The sequence below is a fragment of the Aegilops tauschii genome, chromosome 1 (genome assembly GCF_002575655.3).
Source record: "Aegilops tauschii subsp. strangulata cultivar AL8/78 chromosome 1, Aet v6.0, whole genome shotgun sequence".
NCBI classification, from domain to species: Eukaryota; Viridiplantae; Streptophyta; class Magnoliopsida; order Poales; family Poaceae; genus Aegilops; species Aegilops tauschii.
In genome coordinates, this window is record NC_053035.3 from 465,097,794 (window position 1) to 465,118,014 (window position 20,221).

The window sequence follows — 20,221 nt, forward strand, 5'->3', positions numbered from 1 at the left end:
TAGGAAATGCAAACTAATTTACTTCGGGCACTTCATGCAAGCATGCAACTCATTTAGTTCATGGAACCGTAGACATGCATAAAAACAATTAACTTTTAGTTTTAATGCATCAAAAAATGATCCATCACAAAATTTAGTGCAAGAAAAAGGCCAAAGTAAAAACAAGTAACATTTTATTGGGCCCCATTTTATTTGCAGAAGTTAGAGGTGGGCTGGTGCCCCTACGCGGGTGGGCTGGTCTTAGGCATGGTTATTTTCTCAGGGCCCATTTTCTCACGGCCCAACATCTATTCGGCAGCCCAGTTTTGTTTTTTTATTAGAAACTGAATTTGGGTGTGTACTCTGTTAACTGAAGAACAAAAACAGAGAAAACAGAGCATGAACACTGAATAGGGCCCCTGAGAATATCATTACAATAATTCAAGCAAGTTTTGTTTCACACAAATTCAAATTCATCTAACAAATGATCCCTGGCTAACTCAAACTACTGGGCACCCCTGAAACTAGCTAACACACTAACTGAAACTCTAACAAATTCTAGCTATTGATGAACATCAAGTAAAATAAATCCATAGCAATGACACAACCATAAAATGCTCCAGCCATCATATTTGCTTGTTGCTTCAAATCGATCAGATGCTTTAGTTGCTTGCCAATTTTCTTCAATTCACACTTCAGTTCTGCACTGTGCATCATCGGATCGGCTCTGTCCGCCAAATTGGGGGCTTGTTCTACGGCAAGCCCCCCCCCCCCCCCCCCCCCAAATTGAGCTCTTGGGTTCGGGTTGATCCCTCCAATTTCAACCTTTCAATATAGTCATCGAGCCACTCAAAATGCCCACATTTCTTCAGAACCTGAAAAACAGGGGGCCGGCGGCGCATGAATCCTAGATCCACCACCCAGATCCACTGCCCTAATTCGAGGAAAAAAGAAAGAAATCGGGAGAAATTAGACCATAGGATTATTCAAAAACACAGATCTAACCTGCCCCGGCTGTGGCTTGCTCAAGCATTTCACAAACTCGCGCCCACGGTTGCCATTTTCTTCCCTCACACAAGTCAAACGCTTCAGAGGCTCCATGCACGGGCAATCGGGGCATCTTGTCAACAGCAGTGGACCATATTGCGTCCATGATTGGCGGGAGGCCGAAGTCGAGCTAGACATCACTCGCCGGCGGCGCGCTTCGTTGCCGGAGCAGAGGAAGAAGAAGGTGGAAAGGAAAGGGGCAGGGCAAGCAATGGAGGGCCGGGGGGGGGGGGGGGCTGGCTCGGGTTCGTGGCTGGCTCGGGTCGGGGCACGCTGATGAGCACGGGCATGCTTGCTTGGATAAGTTGTGGGTCCCACCCGCATGCGAGTAACTGCTAAGTCCTGCGTGTCATAACTCGAATCACTAACCCCTCGTGTTTTTCATTTCATGGTTAAACAGAGCCATGTCGCATTGGAGCTATTGTTTGCTTCTAAAACGTCGCATCACAGCCATTCATTCCAACAACGTCGCACTCCTTCCAATTCGCATGAAAAACGTCGCACAGGAGCTATTGGCCCAAGAAAATCAAAATAGCCTGTAAAACTAGCCGACCACAATGCGTCAAGCGCAAGACGCACGCAAATCGAATTTTGGGAGTGAAACAAGTGTATTCTGCCTGCATCAGCAAGCAACAGGGTAATGTGAGCTCTATGCCCTGCCCTGAATCATGAAGAATTTTGCTGAGGAACTGCAAGGCTACATTCCCATCCCCCTGCCCCCAAGCGACTACCTAACCTGAGATCCATAATCCACTACACAGCCACATTATAGCAACTTAGCATCCTGCAAGCTCCCCTGCTCATTACTTGTTGGCAACCAATACAATGCTGCAGTTACTAGGTCCACGCTTAGACCTGTGGTCTATGACAGTACCTAGTACTACCACACAGTAAGTAGTACTAGTAGTATACAACCGAAGTGTTTCAGTGTGTAAGAAGTGCCCTCTGCCCAGACGCGCCCTTCACGAGACAGACTGACAGAGACACAGAGTCACGATGGCGATGGGAATTAGTACTAGAGCAGTCCATCTATTATCTACTGACCTCCCGTTAATTCGCTGCTCGGCGCACGGCAATGGCGCCGCGGCGGCCAAACCCGCCCCGCTGTTAGGATCAGAGAAGCGCACGCAATCAAGCTGCCATCACTTTGGTATGTGACGGGCGCCGAGGGCGTGGTCTCCGTATGGCATCGTGTGTCATCGACGCTGTCTGATATAGAATGTACTCTCGGAGTCCCACTCAAAAGGAAAAAAAAGCTTTCCCCTTGTCATACTCGGTTTCCTAGTAGAATCTGCTTCCTACTCCGGAACCCTACTCCGGGCGAGGATCGATTTCCTGTCACGAACCCTACTCCGGGCGTACCAAGGAGACGATGTCGCGAGGAGGAGGAGGAGGAGATGGCGTCACGGAGCAGGATACCCCACCGGCGACCAGCCCCCGTGGACGCAGCGAGGACGCTCCGTCCCGTTCGCCGTCGCTCCCCGTCGTTGCTCCAGAGGTTATTTCTTCCGCCTCCTCTTCCTTCTTCTAATATTTCCAATCTCTCAACTAAGTAAGAGAATCGGAGACCTGAACGACCCGTCTCTTCCCTTTGTAGAAGAAGAAGAAGCTGATGCGCGAGCACGAGCAGCAGCCCTCGGCGGAGCTCCCAGACGACGTCCTCATCGAGATCCTCTCGCGGGTGGGCTACAAGTCGCTCTGCCGCTTCAAGTGCGTGTCCAGGCCGTGGCTTGATCTTTGCTCCGGTCTCGACATCCGCAAGAGGCGGTCGCCACAGACCCTCTCTGGCCTCTACTTCTTCGGACAGGAACACGACGAGGGCCTCCAGTTCCATGATCTGGCAGGGGGTGCCCCCCCGTTGTTCAATGCCGGTCTCTCTTTCTTGGCCAGTTATCACTATCAACGGTACAGTGTCGAAAAATGCTGCGGTGGCCTTCTACTTTGCATGTGCTGGAAACCGCGCTCAGTGCAAGTGGATTGCGATTATGTCGTGTGCAATCCGGCGACTGATAAGTGTACTGTATTGCCTGCTATAGAGGTCCGGGACCGACCAGAGACTCTCCGTTTGGTGGGAGGTCACCTATGTGATATAGACCTAGCCGAACGTTTTTTGGGTTTTGATACAGCCAACCCCTCCAATTTTGTGGTGGTCGTGCCCCTGGCATATTATTTTGATGTAATCGGAGAACTGGCGATCTACTCATCGGAAACTGGACGATGGACTTTCGCGCTGAATGAGTGGAGTCGCGACGCTATGGTTCGTCGTGATCAACCTGCCATCTTCCTGAATGGAATTATCCATTTAACTACCTTTGATTCTTCAATAGTAACGGTGGACAGAGAGGGAAAGATTTGGAGAGAAATTAAAGCGCCATGCGTGTCGGAAGCCATTGGACTGTCTCAGGGGTGCTTGCATACTTGGAGTGTAGATGATTGTTGTCAACTGTTCGTTTGGGTTCTTGAGGATTATGCTAGCGGAAAATGGACCCTAAAGCACACTGCTAATGTTTTGGGACTGTTCGGAAGACATTCTTGCAAAGATGACAGTCCTACAAGATGTTGGCAATTCATCCAGATTATAATTCATTTTTCCTTACTGATGGGAAGATGACAGTCTTATACAATATGGATAATCAGAAATTGCAAGTTATCAGCGCTTCCCAAGAATTCGTGGGCTGTGCGCCTTATATTCCTTGTTTTGCCAAATGGCCCTCAGTAACAGTAGCGCCCTCGTAAGAAAAGTTTCTTGGACATAGGCCTAATCTTCTTGTTGTGGAACTATATATATATATATAGCTTGGACATGGATATGTTATATGTAACACATTTCTTGTTGTGGAGTATATGTCACCGATGAAGGAAATGGTTCAGTTTAACAATACATACTTATATTTTTCTTTTTATTTCTTTCTCTTCTTTTATGTTCTTTCGTTCTTCCTTGAGGGGAAGGTAACTTTGTTCTCTTAAGGGGTGTAGAACAGCATAATTGTTTGAACGATATACTAGCCTAGACTCTGGTAACTACAGACAGGTTCGCCATTCAGTACTGTGGTTCCTGAATCTTAGTCTTGGCTATGCGGTTCATGGTATTTGCATAGAGAAGAAAATATTGATGGTTAGAAGGATCTGAGGTTCATTCTGTGAATTAAAACAAGTTAAATATCTGGTGTTGAATCTATCTAGAAGAAAAAGGATGCAGCATGCATACTCCAGTTCCCTTCGCCCTTGTGCGGTCCTTTGCTTTTTATGTGGACATTACTTGATAGAGATTACTCGTTCACATAGCGATTTTCAGTTTGTTAAGTTATACCCATTTCCCTGACACTATTGTTGCTTGTATCGGAACATGTATGAACTTAGTATGTATGGCTCAGCTCAACAGAGCATTTGGTCCTTCCCATAAACGTGCAACGGCGGCCTCTCGTCATTTCCAAACCTGAATGTTCGTTTTTTTTGTTGAAGGACACTTTCGTTCAATCGATATGTCAAGGTAATACAACCACGATAAGCGAATGCCCGGCCTCTGCATCGCACGATGCACACATATCATAAATGGAATCCTAAACTAGTTTTCTATACAAAGGCCAATGTACCCACAAGCACCTGAAGGCTCCTTCATGTGTCAGAATCAGCAGCGGCTTGAAACAGGCCACCGACCAAAAGACTGAAATGATAAATCCAGTAGAGAGCACTTCGCCAAACCGTCCCTCGACGTAGCTCATGATTCACACGTTTGATACGCGAGCTGTGCATGCGTCGATCATCTCTTCCTCTCGGACCGACAGTGCCACACATTATTTGCCATCGTCATCTCACGTTGCAGCAATGGGTGCTACTGGACTGCAATTTCCTCCACAGGCAGATCATGTTCTGGGGGGACTGATAGTGCGCGGTGAAGTAACCATCGAAGCAACCAGCCTGGTAGAACCTGACATCGTGCCGATACTCTACTGACCGACGAGTGATGTTGAATTTCTCCACCCACATGCCGATGCTGACATCTCCCATCTTAAATAGCTGCACAATAAAGAATTGACAGTTTAGCCATCACCATTTCTGCACGACGTGAGTAAATTCAGTGGGTAGGTGTTGGATAGCGTCAGATGCTTACCCGAAGTGTCTGATCGTCAAATTGAAATACAATGTACTCCCTCCGTATTAGTGATCTATACTAGATCACTACTTGAATGATCTAAACGCTTTTATATTTTTTTTACAGAGAGAGTAGCGTGCAATATCTCATGAGATCACATAGTCAGGCCCATCGCTACTAGAATTTTTAATAAAGTGGCTGCATGCATCGTTCAGATGCAGAGGCCGGGGTCCTCCTCCATTTCTAAAAAAATCGCTCCTGAAATCGCCACATACGCCGAGTGCCAGAAACACTCGGCAAAGGGCCAAAAACCCTTGGCAAAGACTTTGCTGAAAGCTGCACTCGGTAAAGGCCATTCGGCGTACACCTCTCATGCAAACAGAAATTTGCCGAGAGCTAGAACACGAGCACTCTGCAAACTCTTTGCCGAGTGTTGAACAATACGCATCGGCAAAATAAAGGAACTCATGGACGACAGACGGAAACGGAGGTTGCCACCTGGCGTCTCTTTGCCGAGAGCCACGCTCGTCAAAGCCAGCCAACAGGAAACATCCACATGTCAAGCACCTGACATGTGGGTCCCGCAAAGTATGCCGAGCGCCAGGTTTGCCGAGAGTGACACTCGGCAAACACAGCCAGTAGGAAACAGCCACGTGTCAACCGCCTGACAGCCAGGCCCACAACATACGCCGAGTGCTTTCAAGTGACGGGACGAGCATGGGGAGGAAAGGAAATGAGATACCACGTGCCGGTGGGCTCAAGAGCAACAATCTCCTCTGCAATGGCATGTTGCCGTTCAGGATGAACAACAACATCATGATAAGAACTAAAGCCAGATATATGTTTGGCTGATCCTGTCTGTTGCAGAGTCAAACATGCACTTTTTTTCTGAATGATTATATTCTTTTGGAGATCAAATGAGCTTTTGTTGAAATATTTCTCATGGCAGCTGGACAACTGTTCTGTTTGAAACAACAACGGTGTCAAGTAGAACGGAAAAGGCACACCGTCAACATATCGTGATGGTAAATAAAAAATTGTTGCACAAAATCTTACTTTCTTATGATAAATACTAGCATAGATTTGCACAAATATTAGTATTGTAACACTAAACTATCTGTCATAGCATGGTCAAATATGTTGGGGAACGTAGCAATAATTTAAAATTTTCCTACGTGTCACCAAGATCAATCTAGGAGATGCTAGCAACGAGAGAGAGGGAGTGCATCTTCATACCCTTGAAGATCGCTAAGCGGAAGCGTTACAAGAACGCGGTTGATGGAGTCGTACTCGCGGCGATTCAAATCGCGGAAGATCCGATCTAGCGCCGAACGGACGGCGCCTCCGCGTTCAACACACGTACAGCCCGGGGACGTCTCCTCCTTCTTGATCCAGCAAGGGGAGAGGAGAAGTTGATGGAGAACTCCAGCAGCACGACGGCGTGGTGGCGATGGAGCTCGTGGTTCTCCGGCAGAGCTTCGCTAAGCACTACGGAGGAGGAGGAGGAGTTGGAGGAGGAGAGGGCTGCGCCTGGCAAGGGGTGCGGCTGCCCTCTCTCTCCCTCACTATATATAGGGGGAAGGGGGGTGGAGGAGGCGCCCTAGGGTTCCCTAGGGGAGGGGCGGCGGCCACAGGGGAAACCCTAGATGGGTTTGGGCGCCCCCACCCCTGGGAAACTTGCCCCCCAAGCCGGGAGGGGTGGCTGCCCTAGGGGAGGCGCCCCCACCTCTCCACGTTATGTGAGAGGGGTTGGGAGGGGCGCACAGCCCCTTAGTGAGCTGGTGTGCCCCTCCCCTTGGCCCATAAGGCCCCCCAACGCTTGCCGGGGCCTCCGAAACACCTTTCGGTCACGCTGGTCGTCACCCGGTACTCCCAGAACAATTCCGGACTCCAATACCCTTCGTCCAATATATCGATCTTCACCTCCGGACCACTCCGGAGTTCCTCGTCACGTCCGGGATCTCATCCGGGACTCCGAACAACCTTCGGTAACCACATACTATTTCCCATAACAACTCTAGCGTCACCGAACCTTAAGTGTGTAGACCCTATGGGTTCGGGAACCATGCAGACATGACCGAGACACCTCTCCGGCCAATAACCAATAGCGGGATCTGGATACCCATATTGGCTCCCACATGTTCCACGATGATCTCATCGGACGAACCACGATGTCGGGGATTCAATCAATCCCGTATACAATTCCCTTTGTCTATCGGTATGTTACTTGCCCGAGATTCGATCGTCGGTATCCCAATACCTCGTTCAATCTCGTTACCGGCAAGTCTCTTTACTCGTTCCGTAACGCATGATCCCGTGGCTAACTCATTAGTCACATTGAGCTCATTATGATGATGCATTACTGAGTGGGCCCAGAGATACCTCTCCGTCATACGGAGTGACAAATCCCAGTCTCGATTCGTGCCAACCCAACAGACACTTTCAGAGATACCTGTAGTGCACCTTTATAGCCACCCAGTTACGTTGTGACGTTTGGTACACCCAAAGCATTCCTACGTATCCGGGAGTTGCACAATCTCATGGTCTAAGGAAACTATACTTGACAATAGAAAACCTCTTAGCAAACGAACTACACGATCTTGTGCTATGCTTAGGATTGGGTCTTGTCCATCACATCATTCTCCTAATGATGTGATCCCGTTATCAATGACATCCAATGTCCATGGTCAGGAAACCATAACCATCTATTGATCAATGAGCTAGTCAACTAGAGGCTTACTAGGGACATGTTGTGGTCTATGTATTCACACATGTATTACGGTTTCCAGTTAATACAATTATAGCATGAACAATAGACAATTATCACGAACAAGGAAATACAATAATAACCATTTTATTATTGCCTCTAGGGCATATTTCCAACAGTCCCCCACTTGCACTAGAGTCATTAATCTAGTTCACATCACTATGTAATTGTAATGAATCCAACACCCATGGGGTTTGTTCATATCTCGCTTGTGAGAGAGGTTATCAGTCAACGGGTCTGAACCTTTCAGATCCGTGTGTGCTTTACAAATCTCTATGTCATCTTGTAGATGCAGCTACCACGCGCTACTTGGAGCTATTCCAAATTACTGCTCTACTATACGAATCCGGTTTACTACTCAGAGTCATCCGGATTAGTGTCAAAGTTTGCATCGACGTAACCCTTTACGACGAACTCTTTTACCACCTCCATAATCGAGAAAATTCCTTAGTCCACTAGTTACTAAGGATAAGTTCGACCGCTGTCATGTGATCCATTCCTGGATCACTCTTGTACCCCTTGACTGACTCATGGCAAGGCACACGTCAGGTGCGGTACACAGCATAGCATACTGTAGAGCCTACGTCTAAAGCATAGGGGACGACCTTCGTCCTTTCTCTCTCTTCTGCCGTGGTCATGTTTTGAGTCTTACTCAATACTCACACCTTGTAACACAGCCAAGAACTCCTTCTTTGTTGATCTATTTTAAACTCCTTCAAAATCTTGTCACGGTATGTATTCATTTGAAAGTACTATTAAGCGTCTTTGATCTATCCTTATAGATCTTGATGCTCAATGTTCAAGTAGCTTAATCCAGGTTTTCCATTGAAAAACACTTTTCAAATAATCCTGTATGCTTTCCAGAAATTCTACATCATTTCTGATCAACAATATGTTAACAACATATACTCATCAAAAATTCTATAGTGCTCCCACTCACTTCTTTGGAAATACAAGTTTCTCATGAACTTTGTAAAAACCCAAAATCTTTGATCATCTCATCAAAGCGTACATTCCATCTCCGAGATGCTTACTCCAGTCCTTAGAAGGATTACTGGAGCTTTGCATACTTGTTAGCATATTTCAGGATTGACAAAACCTTCTGGTTGTATCACATACAACCTTTCCTCAAGAAAATCGTCGAGGAAACAATGTTTTTGACATCCTATCTGCAAGATTTCATAAATAATGCAGTAACTGCTAATATAATTCCAACAGACTCTTAGCATCGCTACGAGTGAGAAAATCTCAGCGTAGTCAACTCCTTGAACATGTCGGAAAACATCTTAACGACAAGTCGAGCTTTCTTAATGGTGACACTTACCATCATTGTCCGTCTTCCTTTTAAAATCCATCTGCACTGAACAGCCTTACGACCATCAAGTAGTTCTTCCAAAGTCTATACTTTGTTTTTATACATGGATCCTCTCTCGGATTTGATGGCCTCGAGCCATTCGTCGGAATCTGGGCCCACCATCGCTTCTCCATAGCTCGTAGGTTCATTGTTGTCTAGCAACATGACTTCCAAGACAGGATTACGTACCACTCTGAAGTAGTACGCATCCTTGTCGACCTACGAGGCTTGGTAGTGACTTGATACGAAGTTTCATGATCACTATCATAAGCTTCCACTTCAATTGGTGTAGGTGCCACAGGAACAACTTCTTGTGCCCTGCTACACGCTAGTTGAAGTGATGGTTCAATAACCTCATCAAGTCTCCACCATCCTCCCACTCAAATCTTTCGAGAGAAACTTTTCCTCGAGAAAGGACCCATTTCTAGAAACAATCACTTTTGCTTCCAGATCTGGAATAGGAGGTATACCCAACTGTTTTTGGGTATTCTATGAAGATGCATTTATCCGCTTTGGGTTCGAGCTTATCAGCCTGAAACTTTTTCACATAAGCGTCGCAGCCCCAAACTTTTAAGAAACGACAGCTTAGATTTCTCTAAACCATAGTTCATACGGTGTCGTCTCAACGGAATTGCGTGGTGCCCTATTTAAAGTGAATGCGGTTATCTCTAATGCCTAACCCATAAACGATAGTGGTAATTCGATAAGAGACATCATGGTATGCACCATATCCAATAGGGTGCAGTTATGATGTTCGGACACACCATCACACTATGGTGTTCCAGGCAGTATTAGTTGTGAAACAATTTCCACAATGTCTTAATTGTGTGCCAAACTCGTAACTCAGATATTCATCTCTATGATCATATCACAGACATTTTATCCTCTTGTCACGACGATCTTCAACTTCGCTCTGAAATTACTTGAACCTTTCAATAATTCAGACTTGTGTTTCATCAAGTAAATATACTCAGCATCTACTCAAATCATCTGTGAAGTAAGAACATAAAGATATCCACTGCATGCCTCAACACTCATTGGACTGCACACATCAAAATGTATTACTTCCAACAAGTTGCTTTCTTGTTCCATCTTACTGAATACGAGGCCTTTCAGTCATCTTGCCCATGTGGTATGATTTGCATGTCTCAAGTGATTCAAAATCAAGTGAGTCCAAACGATCCATCTGTATGGAGTTTCTTCATGCATATCTACTAATAGACATGGTTCGCATGTCTCAATCTTTTCAAAAACGAGTGAGTCCAAAGATCCATCAACATGGAGCTTCTTCATGCGTTTTATACCAATATGACTCAAATGGCAGTGCCACAAGTATGTGGCACTATCATTACTATCTTATATCTTTTGGCAGGAACATGTGTATCACTACGATCGAAATTCAATAAACCATTCATTTTAGGTGCAAGACCATTGAAGGTATTATTCAAATAGACAGAGTAACCATTATTCTCCTTAAATGAATAACAGTATTGCGATAAACATAATCCAATCATGTCTATGCTCAACGCAAACACCAAATAACAATTATTTAGGTTTAACACCAATCTCGATGGTAGAGGGAGCATGCGATGCTTGATCACATCAACCTTGGAAACACTTCCAACACATATCGTCATCTCACCTTTAGCTAGTCTCCGTTTAGTCCGTAGCCTTTTATTTCGAGTTACCAACACTTAGCAACCGAACCGGTATCTAATACCTTGGTGCTACTAGGAGTACTAGTAAAGTACACATTAATAAAATGTATATCCAATATACTTCTGTCGACCTTGCCTGCCTTCTCATCTACCAAGTATCTAGGGTAGTTCTGCTTCAGTGACCATTCCCCTCATTACAGAAGCACTTAGTCTCGGGTTTGGGTTCAACCTTGGGTTTCTTCACTAGAGCAGCAACTGATTTGCCGTTTCATGAAGTATCCCTTCTTTCCCTTGCCCTTCTTGAAACTAGTGGTTTTACTAACCATCAACAATTGATGCTCCTACTTGATTTCTACTTTCGCGGTGTCAAACATCGCGAGTTGCTCAAGGATCATCATGTCTATCCCTGATATGTTATAGTTCATCACGAAGCTCTAATAGCTTGGTGGCAGTGACTATGGAGAACCATCACTATCTCATCTGGAAGATTAACTCCCACTCGATTCAAGCGATTGTAGTACTCAGACAATCTGAGCACATGTTCAACGATTGAGCTTTTCTCCCTTAGTTTGCAGGCTTAAGAAACTTGTCAGAGGTCTCATACCTCTTGACGTGGGCACGAGTCTCAAATCCCAATTTCAGTCTTTGGAACATCTCATATGTTCTGCGACGTTTCAAAACATCTTTGGTGCCACAATTTTAAACCGTTAGCATTACACACTGAACTATCACGTAGTCATCAAAACGTGTATGTCAGATGTTTCGCAACATATACAGACGACGCTCGAGGTTCAGCACACCGAGCGGTGCATTAAGGACATAAGCCTTCTGTGCAGCAATGAGGACAATCCTCAGTATACGGACCCAGTCCGCATAATTGCTACTGTCAACTTTCAACTAAATTTTCTCTAGGAACATATCTTAAACAGTAGAACTAAAGCGTAAGCTATGACATAATTTGCAAAGACCTTTTGACTATGTTCATGACAATTAAGTTCATCTGATTATTTAATGAACTCCCACTTAGATAGACATCCCTCTAGTCATCTAAGTGATACATGATCCGAGTCAACTAGGCCGTGTCCGATCATCACGTGAGACGGACTAGTCATCATCGGTGAACATCTTCATGTTGATCGTATCTACTATACGACTCATGTTCGACCTTTCGGTCTCTTGTGTTCCGAGGCCATGTCTGTACATGCTAGGCTCGTCAAGTCAACCTAAGTGTTTCGCATGTGTAAATCTGGCTTACACCCGTTGTATGCGAACGTTAGAATCTATCACACCCGATCATCACATGGTGCTTCGAAACAACGAACCTTCGCAACGGTGCACAGTTAGGGGGAACACATCTCTTGAAATTTTAGTGAGGGATCATCTTATTTATGCTACCGTTATTCTAAGCAAATAAGATGTAAACATGACAAACATCACATGCAAATCATAAAGTGACATGATATGGCCAATATCATCTTGCGCCTTTGATCTCCATCTTCGAGGCGCGGCATGATCACCTTCGTCACCGGCATGACACCATGATCTCCATCATCATGATCTCCATCATCGTGTCTTCATGAAGTTGTCTCGCCAACTATTACTTCTACTACTATGGCTAACAGTTAGCAATAAAGTAAAGTAATTACATGCCTTTTTCATTGACACGCAGGTCATACAATAAATTAAGACAACTCCTATGGCTCCTGCCGGTTATCATACTCATTGACATACAAGTCGTGATTCCTATTACAAGAACATGATCAATCTCGTACATCACATATATATAATTCATCACATCCTTTTGGCCATATCACATCACATAGAATACCCTGCAAAAACAAGTTAGACGTCCTCTAATTGTTGTTGCATGTTTTACGTGGCTACTATGGGTTTCTAGCAAGAACGTTACTTACCTACGCAAAAGCCACAACGGTGATATGCCAATTTCTGTTTACCCTTCATAAGGACCCTCTTCATCGAATCCGATCCGACTAAAGTGGGAGAGACAGACACCCGCTAGCCACCTTATGCATCAAGTGCATGTCAGTCGGTGGAACCTGTCTCACGTAAGAGTACGTGTAAGGTCGGTCCGGGCCGCTTCATCCCACAATGCCGCTGAATCAAGATAAGACTAGTAACGGTAAGCAAATTGAACAAATCATCGCCCACAACTACTTTGTGTTCTACTCGTGCATAGAATCTATGCATAGACCTAGCTCATGATGCCACTGTTGGGGAACGTAGCAATAATTCAAAATTTTCCTACGTGTCACCAAGATCAATCTAGGAGATGCTAGCAACGAGAGAGAGGGAGTGCATCTTCATACCCTTGAAGATCGCTAAGCGGAAGCGTTACAAGAACGCGGTTGATGGAGTTGTACTCGCGGCGATTCAAATCGCGGAAGATCCGATCTAGCGCCGAACGGACGGCGCCTCCGCGTTCAACACACGTACAGCCCGGGGACGTCTCCTCCTTCTTGATCCAGCAAGGGGAGAGGAGAAGTTGATGGAGAACTCCAGCAGCACGACGGCGTGGTGGCGATGGAGCTCGTGGTTCTCCGGCAGAGCTTCGCTAAGCACTACGGAGGAGGAGGAGGAGTTGGAGGAGGAGAGGGCTGCGCCTGGCAAGGGGTGCGGCTGCCCTCTCTCTCCCTCACTATATATAGGGGGAAGGGGGGTGGAGGAGGCGCCCTAGGGTTCCCTAGGGGAGGGGCGGCGGCCACAGGGGAAACCCTAGATGGGTTTGGGCGCCCCCACCCCTGGGAAACTTGCCCCCCAAGCCGGGAGGGGTGGCTGCCCTAGGGGAGGCGCCCCCACCTCTCCACGTTATGTGAGAGGGATTGGGAGGGGCGCACAGCCCCTTAGTGGGCTGGTGTGCCCCCTCCCCTTGGCCCATAAGGCCCCCCAACGCTTGCCGGGGCCTCCGAAACACCTTTCGGTCACGCTGGTCGTCACCCGGTACTCCCAGAACAATTCCGGACTCCAATACCCTTCGTCCAATATATCGATCTTCACCTCCGGACCACTCCGGAGTTCCTCGTCACGTCCGGGATCTCATCCGGGACTCCGAACAACCTTCGGTAACCACATACTATTTCCCATAACAACTCTAGCGTCACCGAACCTTAAGTGTGTAGAACCTACGGGTTCGGGAACCATGCAGACATGACCGAGACACCTCTCCGGCCAATAACCAATAGCGGGATCTGGATACCCATATTGGCTCCCACATGTTCCACGATGATCTCATCGGATGAACCACGATGTCGGGGATTCAATCAATTCCGTATACAATTCCCTTTGTCTATCGGTATGTTACTTGCCTGAGATTCGATCGTCGGTATCCCAATACCTCGTTCAATCTCGTTACCGGCAAGTCTCTTTACTCGTTCCGTAATGCATGATCCCGTGGCTAACTCATTAGTCACATTGAGCTCATTATGATGATGCATTACCGAGTGGGCCCAGAGATACCTCTCCGTCATACGGAGTGACAAATCCCAGTCTCAATTCATGCCAACCCAACAGACACTTTCGGAGATACCTGTAGTGCACCTTTATAGTCACCCAGTTACGTTGTGACGTTTGGTACACCCAAAGCATTCCTACAGTATCCGGGAGTTGCACAATCTCATGGTTTAAGGAAACGATACTTGACAATAGAAAACCTCTTAGCAATCGAACTACACGATCTTGTGCTATGCTTAGGATTGGGTCTTGTCCATCACATCATTCTCCTAATGATGTGATCCCGTTATCAATGACATCCAATGTCCATGGTCAGGAAACCATAACCATCTATTGATCAACGAGCTCGTCAACTAGAGGCTTACTAGGGACATGTTGTGGTCTATGTATTCACACATGTATTACGGTTTCCAGTTAATACAATTATAGCATGAACAATAGACAATTATCATGAACAAGGAAATACAATAATAACCATTTTATTATTGCCTCTAGGGCATATTTCCAACAAAATATTCGTATACAAGACAAGCAGGTCATGTAATTCATGATTTTCTTATTTGTAGAATGCTGCTGCATTATGCCACTGGCCTCATCAACCAAAACAAGCATCTGCACAACATTTTCCATGGTGTGCCTTTTCCTACTATCTTCTACGCATGAAACAGACAACTGGACCTGTAAAAGCTAGGGTTGGCTGCGTTAAGCGTGTTGCCTCCTGGCAGGGACGCCTTTGTGTTAATATAGGCAGAGCGATTACATGATAAGGCGCAGGTGGTTAGTTGGTTGTTAACTTGTCCTCTACTCCAAGATATACATGAGATAGAGGATATCCTAGCCAACAACCTGCGCCTCAACTCCAACGAATACAATCACGTTACAATGTCATGATACAACTACGGTCCTACACTTTTAACACCTCCCTCAATCTTAACGTATCAAGGTTCAGATTGCGCTTGAAGGCCTGTAGTTGCTTGACTTGTAACGGTTTTGTGAACCCATCTGCAACTTGATCTCCTGTTGGAATGAACTGAATATCTAGCAACTTTTGTGCAACTCTCTCTCGTACAAAATGGTAATCAATCTCTATGTGTTTCGTTTGTGCATGAAACACTGGATTTGCAGACAAATACGTTGCTCCAAGATTGTCACACCATAAGCATGACACACCTGTTCTTCCAACGCCAAGTTCATCAAGTAAAGTTTCAATCCACATTACCTCAGCTGTTGCATTTGCCAAAGATTTATATTCTGCCTCAGTGCTCGAGCGTGACACTGTAGCCTGCTTCTTAGCACTCCAGGATATCAGATTCGACCCAAGAAAGATTGCAAATCCCCCTGTAGATCTTCTATCATCAGGACATCCAGCCCAGTCTGCATCAGAAAATGCACTTACTGTGGTTGAAGAAGATTTACACAATTTCAGCCCTGTGTTGGCACTCCCTTCAAGATACCTCAATATCCTCTTTACAGCTGTCCAATGTACAGAGGTAGGAGCATGTAAAAATTGACAAACTTTATTAACAGCAAAGGATATATCGGGTCTTGTTAGTGTCAAGTACTGGAGAGCACCAACTACACTTCTGTACTTAGTTCCTTCTTCTGGGCTTAGTAATTCTCCTTCATATAATGACAACTTATCAGTGATAGCCATTGGTGTACTGGAGGGTTTGCAATCCTTCATACCTACACGTCTGATTACATCTTTGGCATAATTTTCCCGAGTTAACATAATACCATCATGCAACTTTTTTACCTCAATACCTAGGAAGTAGTGTAACTCTCCTAGATCTTTAAGAGCAAACTCATTTCTCAAATTTGATAGCAATGCTGTGGTAGCTTCCTGTGAAGAGCTGGCAACATTTATGTCATCAACATAAATTAACATAAATATAATCACCTTCCCTTTCTTGAAGAAGAAAAGAGAAGTGTCACCCCTTGAAGGCTTGAAACCAAGTTGCTGAAGCTTTGCACTTAATCTTGAATACCAGGCTCTAGGTGCCTGCTTTAGGCCATATAAGGCCTTGTCCAACTTGCACACATGATGTGGCTTTGAACCATTTTCAAACCCAGGTGGTTGTCTCATATAGACCTCCTCCTCGAGAACGCCATGTAAGAACGCATTCTGAACATCCAATTGGCGAAGACTCCATGCCTTGGAGACAGCAATAGATAGAACAAGTCTAATAGTAGCAGCTTTAACTACGGGACTAAAAGTATCCTCATAATCAATACCATAGCGTTGCTTGAAGCCCTTAGCTACTAGTCTAGCCTTATATCTATCTATTGTGCCATCAGGTCTCTTTTTAATTTTATATACCCATTTACAATCAATAATATTCCTCCCTCGCTTAGGAGGAACCAAACGCCAAGTTTGGTTTTTCATAAGTGCATGATACTCTACATTCATGGCATTTTTCCAATTGTCATTTCCTAGAGCTTCGGTCAAAGTTTGGGGCTCACAAGTAGAAGCAAAATTTGCAAATTTGAAGTGCTTATCATACCTGAGTGTCCCATCTTTGTAAACTGTGGGCTTTGAAATACCTCGTTGTGCTCGTGTAGTCATCCGAGGAGGTGTGCTGGAGCGTACGGGTGCGGCAGCCGCAGAAGATCCCGATCCCGCCACAGCAGAACCAACCTCGTCTGTCGCACGGTCGGATGATGTTGGATCGCGCGCTGGTGGAGCAGGAGGATCCCGCCTTGACGAGTCAGCGGGCGCCACGTGACCACGGGCCAGCGCGCGGTCGCGCCCGCCATCATTGCGCCGCGCAGCGGGGGACAGGCGACCAGGTTCAGGCCCACCCGCCTCGTGACGACTGGGGCGCGAAGAAAGAGGAGGGGCCGGCCCACCCGACCGGCCTGGAGACCCGTGCCAGGCGTTACCCGGGGAGTGGATGGCCCCGGATTCTGGTGGGGGCGGCATCGGAGGATCCGCCTGGGGCGTCAAAGGATCCGCCCGGGGATCTGTTCCCGCGTCAGCTCCAGAATCGGCGCGTCCAGGCGAATCTGCCTCGTGTCCGCCGCCAGGTGTTTCCTGCTGCTGTTGCATAAAATCACAAGCATTTGGAGTGCAGTTTTTTTCACCGCTATCTCCGTCAGAAGTAGGGCTATGTAACAAATGATCATCAGCATAATGTTCATCCCCATGATCGGTTTGGTTTAGTAACTCCGGACTCAAAAGAAGAATTTCTGCCCGAAGCCGTGCACCGGCATTTGGGTGAAGTGTAGCGAAGGGAAATACATTTTCATCGAAAACATCCCTGGAGATATACACTCGTCCTGTAGAAATATCAAGGCATTTAAAACCTTTGTGAAGGTTGCTATATCCAAGAAAAGTGCATTGTTTGGAATGGAACTGAAGTTTGTGCTTGTTATAGGGTCGGAGGTTGGGCCAACAAGCACACCCAAAAATCCTAAGTGCGGAGTAATAGGGTTTTTCATGGAACAATCGCTCAAGAGGGGTCTCAAGCTTGATAACTTTGCTAGGAAGGCGATTGATCAAATAGGTAGCAGCAATAAACTTCTCATCCCAGAATTTGAAGGGCATAGAGGCTTGAGCAAGAAGAGACAAGCCCACTTCGACTATATGTCGATGTTTTCTCTCTGCTGATCCGTTCTGTTGATGCGCATGGGGACAAGATACATGATGAGATATTCCTATCTTGGTGAAGGAGTTGAGTTTTTCATACTCCCCTCCCCAATCTGTCTGAAGAGCAAGAATTTTGCGATTAAACTGTCGTTCAACAAGGTGCTGAAAGTCATGAAATTTTTGAAAAACTTCAGACTTGTGTTTGATCAAATATATCCATGTGAATTTGCTGAAGTCATCGATAAAACTCACATAATATTTCTTTCTACCTACTGTTTCAACAGCAGGTCCCCAAACATCAGAGAAAATAAGCTCTAAAGGAAACTTGGATTCACTTATTGATTTTGGATAAGGTAACTGGTGACTTTTTCCCTTTTGACAGGCGTCACAAACAGAATCACTACTGGAAAAACTAGCACAAGGAAGTTTATTCTGACTAAGAATTCTCCTGACAACTAGAGGAGATGGGTGACCTAAACATCGGTGCCATCTATCCGAAGATATCTTGGTGGCACTGAGCATCTGCTTCTGGACGTTGGATCCCTTGTGCTTGACGGGGTATAGACCACATCTACCCCTGCCTCGAAGAAGAACCTTCCTCGTTCCCCGTTCCATAACAAGAATGAGGGTGAATTTCACAGTATGTATCATTGTCAAGAGCAAGACAACTAGCAGAGATTAGGCTCTTGCTAGCTTCTAGAACATGAAGAATATTATTTAGGTAGAGATCACGATCAGGGGTACGAATAGCTGAGTGACCAATATGTTCTATAGCCATAGCTGACCCACTAGCAGTGTGGATTTGCTCGTTCTCGGTGTAGCGGTCGCGGACAGTCAGCTTCTCAAGGTCTCCTGTGATGTGATCGGTGGCGCCGCTGTCAAGGTACCAGTTGGTGTCCACCCCATACTGAGGTGCTGCCAGGTTCGCCGTCCTCTCTTCTCCTCCTTGGTAGGCTTCATCATAGCGCTTCCAGCACTTCCACGCTGGATGGCCCAGTTTGCCACAGATCTGGCACTGGATCCTAGGTGCAGGGGCATTGTTGTTGTAGTTTCCCCCCGCCACCGATGTTGTTGTAGTGGCCGCCTCCTCCTTGTCCACCATGGCCGCCAGGCTTGATGTAGGGGCGACCACGGTCACCACCGTTGTTGCCGTTTCCGCCGCGGCCACAGCCACGGTCACCACCGCGCCCGCGACCTCTGGTGGTAGCGTTAGCGGAGGACTGCGACACTCCGCCGCGAAGCTTCATCCTCGTCTCGAAGCTGATGAGCTGAGAGAACAGCTCAGGCACGGTGATCGGCTCCACTCTGGAGCACATAGCAGAGACCACCAGATCAAATTCCTCGTCCAGGCCAGCGAGGATGTGAGAGACGATGTCATCATCGTCGATCTTCTTCCCTGCTGCGATGAGTTCATCGCACAGAGACTTGACTTTCCCGACGTAGTCGGTGATGGAGGAGTTCCCCTTCTGCAGGTTGGCGAGGGTGATGCGCATGTTGACAGTCTGGGCACGAGTGTGAGACGCAAGCATCTCTGCAATCGTATTCCAGAGCTCCGCCGACGTATGACAGGTAGCGACCTGGACGGCCATCTCACGGGGCAGAGTTGTCAGAAGGTAAGAAAAGACTTGCTGATCTTGAGCGTACCAGGTCTGGAACTCCGGGTTGGGCTTCTTTGTCTTGGTTTTGCCATCAGATGTGGCCTCTTCAAGGTGCATGGGTGGCACCGGGTGATCGACGTCGAGGTACTGCTCCATGCGGGCACCTCTGATCGCCGACAGGACCGTCGCCCGCCATAAGGCTTGGTTGTTCTTGCTGAGCTTCTCAGAGACGGCGTGCACAAACGGAGAGGATGGGAAGGAGTTTGAAGGTGTCGCCATGGATGATCTCGAGAAGTGCTCTGATACCATGTAAAAGCTAGGGTTGGCTGCGTTAAGCGTGTTGCCTCCTGGCAGGGACGCCTTCGTGTTAATATAGGCAGAGCGATTACATGATAAGGCGCAGGTGGTTAGTTGGTTGTTAACTTGTCCTCTACTCCAAGCTATACATGAGATAGAGGATATCCTAGCCAGCAACCTGCGCCTCAACTCCAACGAATACAATCACGGTACAATGTCACGATACAACTACGGTCCTACACTTTTAACACGACCATCATTCTTGCTTGCAAGTTACCAAATTGCCTGTTCAATCTGGAGCCAATGAAGTCAGCGATCCATAACTGTTTGCTGCCCTCCAGCATCTTAATGTCTTAATGACCCTTTGAAGG

General features: G+C 46.6%; 1 protein-coding gene and 1 non-coding gene across 2 annotated transcripts; both read right to left on the reverse strand.

The window, feature by feature from the left end:
* Positions 1–4,833: 4,833 nt before the first annotated feature.
* LOC141039127 (uncharacterized) lies at positions 4,834–19,832 on the reverse strand. Its single transcript, XM_073506435.1, has 5 exons — positions 19,055–19,832; positions 18,550–18,939; positions 16,131–16,568; positions 15,586–15,839; positions 4,834–5,043 (listed from the first exon to the last, which is right to left on the reverse strand). Exons 1-5 carry the CDS (start codon positions 19,830–19,832, stop codon positions 4,834–4,836), a joined length of 2,070 nt encoding a protein of 689 aa, XP_073362536.1.
* On the reverse strand, positions 19,208–19,346 carry LOC120973007 (small nucleolar RNA Z247). Its single transcript, XR_005767136.1, has one exon. It is a non-coding gene; the product is annotated as a small nucleolar RNA Z247 (small nucleolar RNA).
* Positions 19,833–20,221: the final 389 nt, after the last annotated feature.

Bases quoted from the DNA above. Each gene is read 5' to 3' on its own strand.
- LOC141039127 (XM_073506435.1), bottom strand. From the start codon at position 19,832: ATGGCGACACCTTCAAACTCCTTCCCATCCTCTCCGTTTGTGCACGCC. The intron at 16,569-18,549 runs GTTCTTCTTCGA...TTAGTCCCGTAG, and splicing joins TGGAACGGGGAACGAGGAAG to TTAAAGCTGCTACTATTAGA. The intron at 5,044-15,585 runs GTAATGTGGATT...TTTATTGTGCAG, and splicing joins TGGCAAATGCAACAGCTGAG to CTATTTAAGATGGGAGATGT.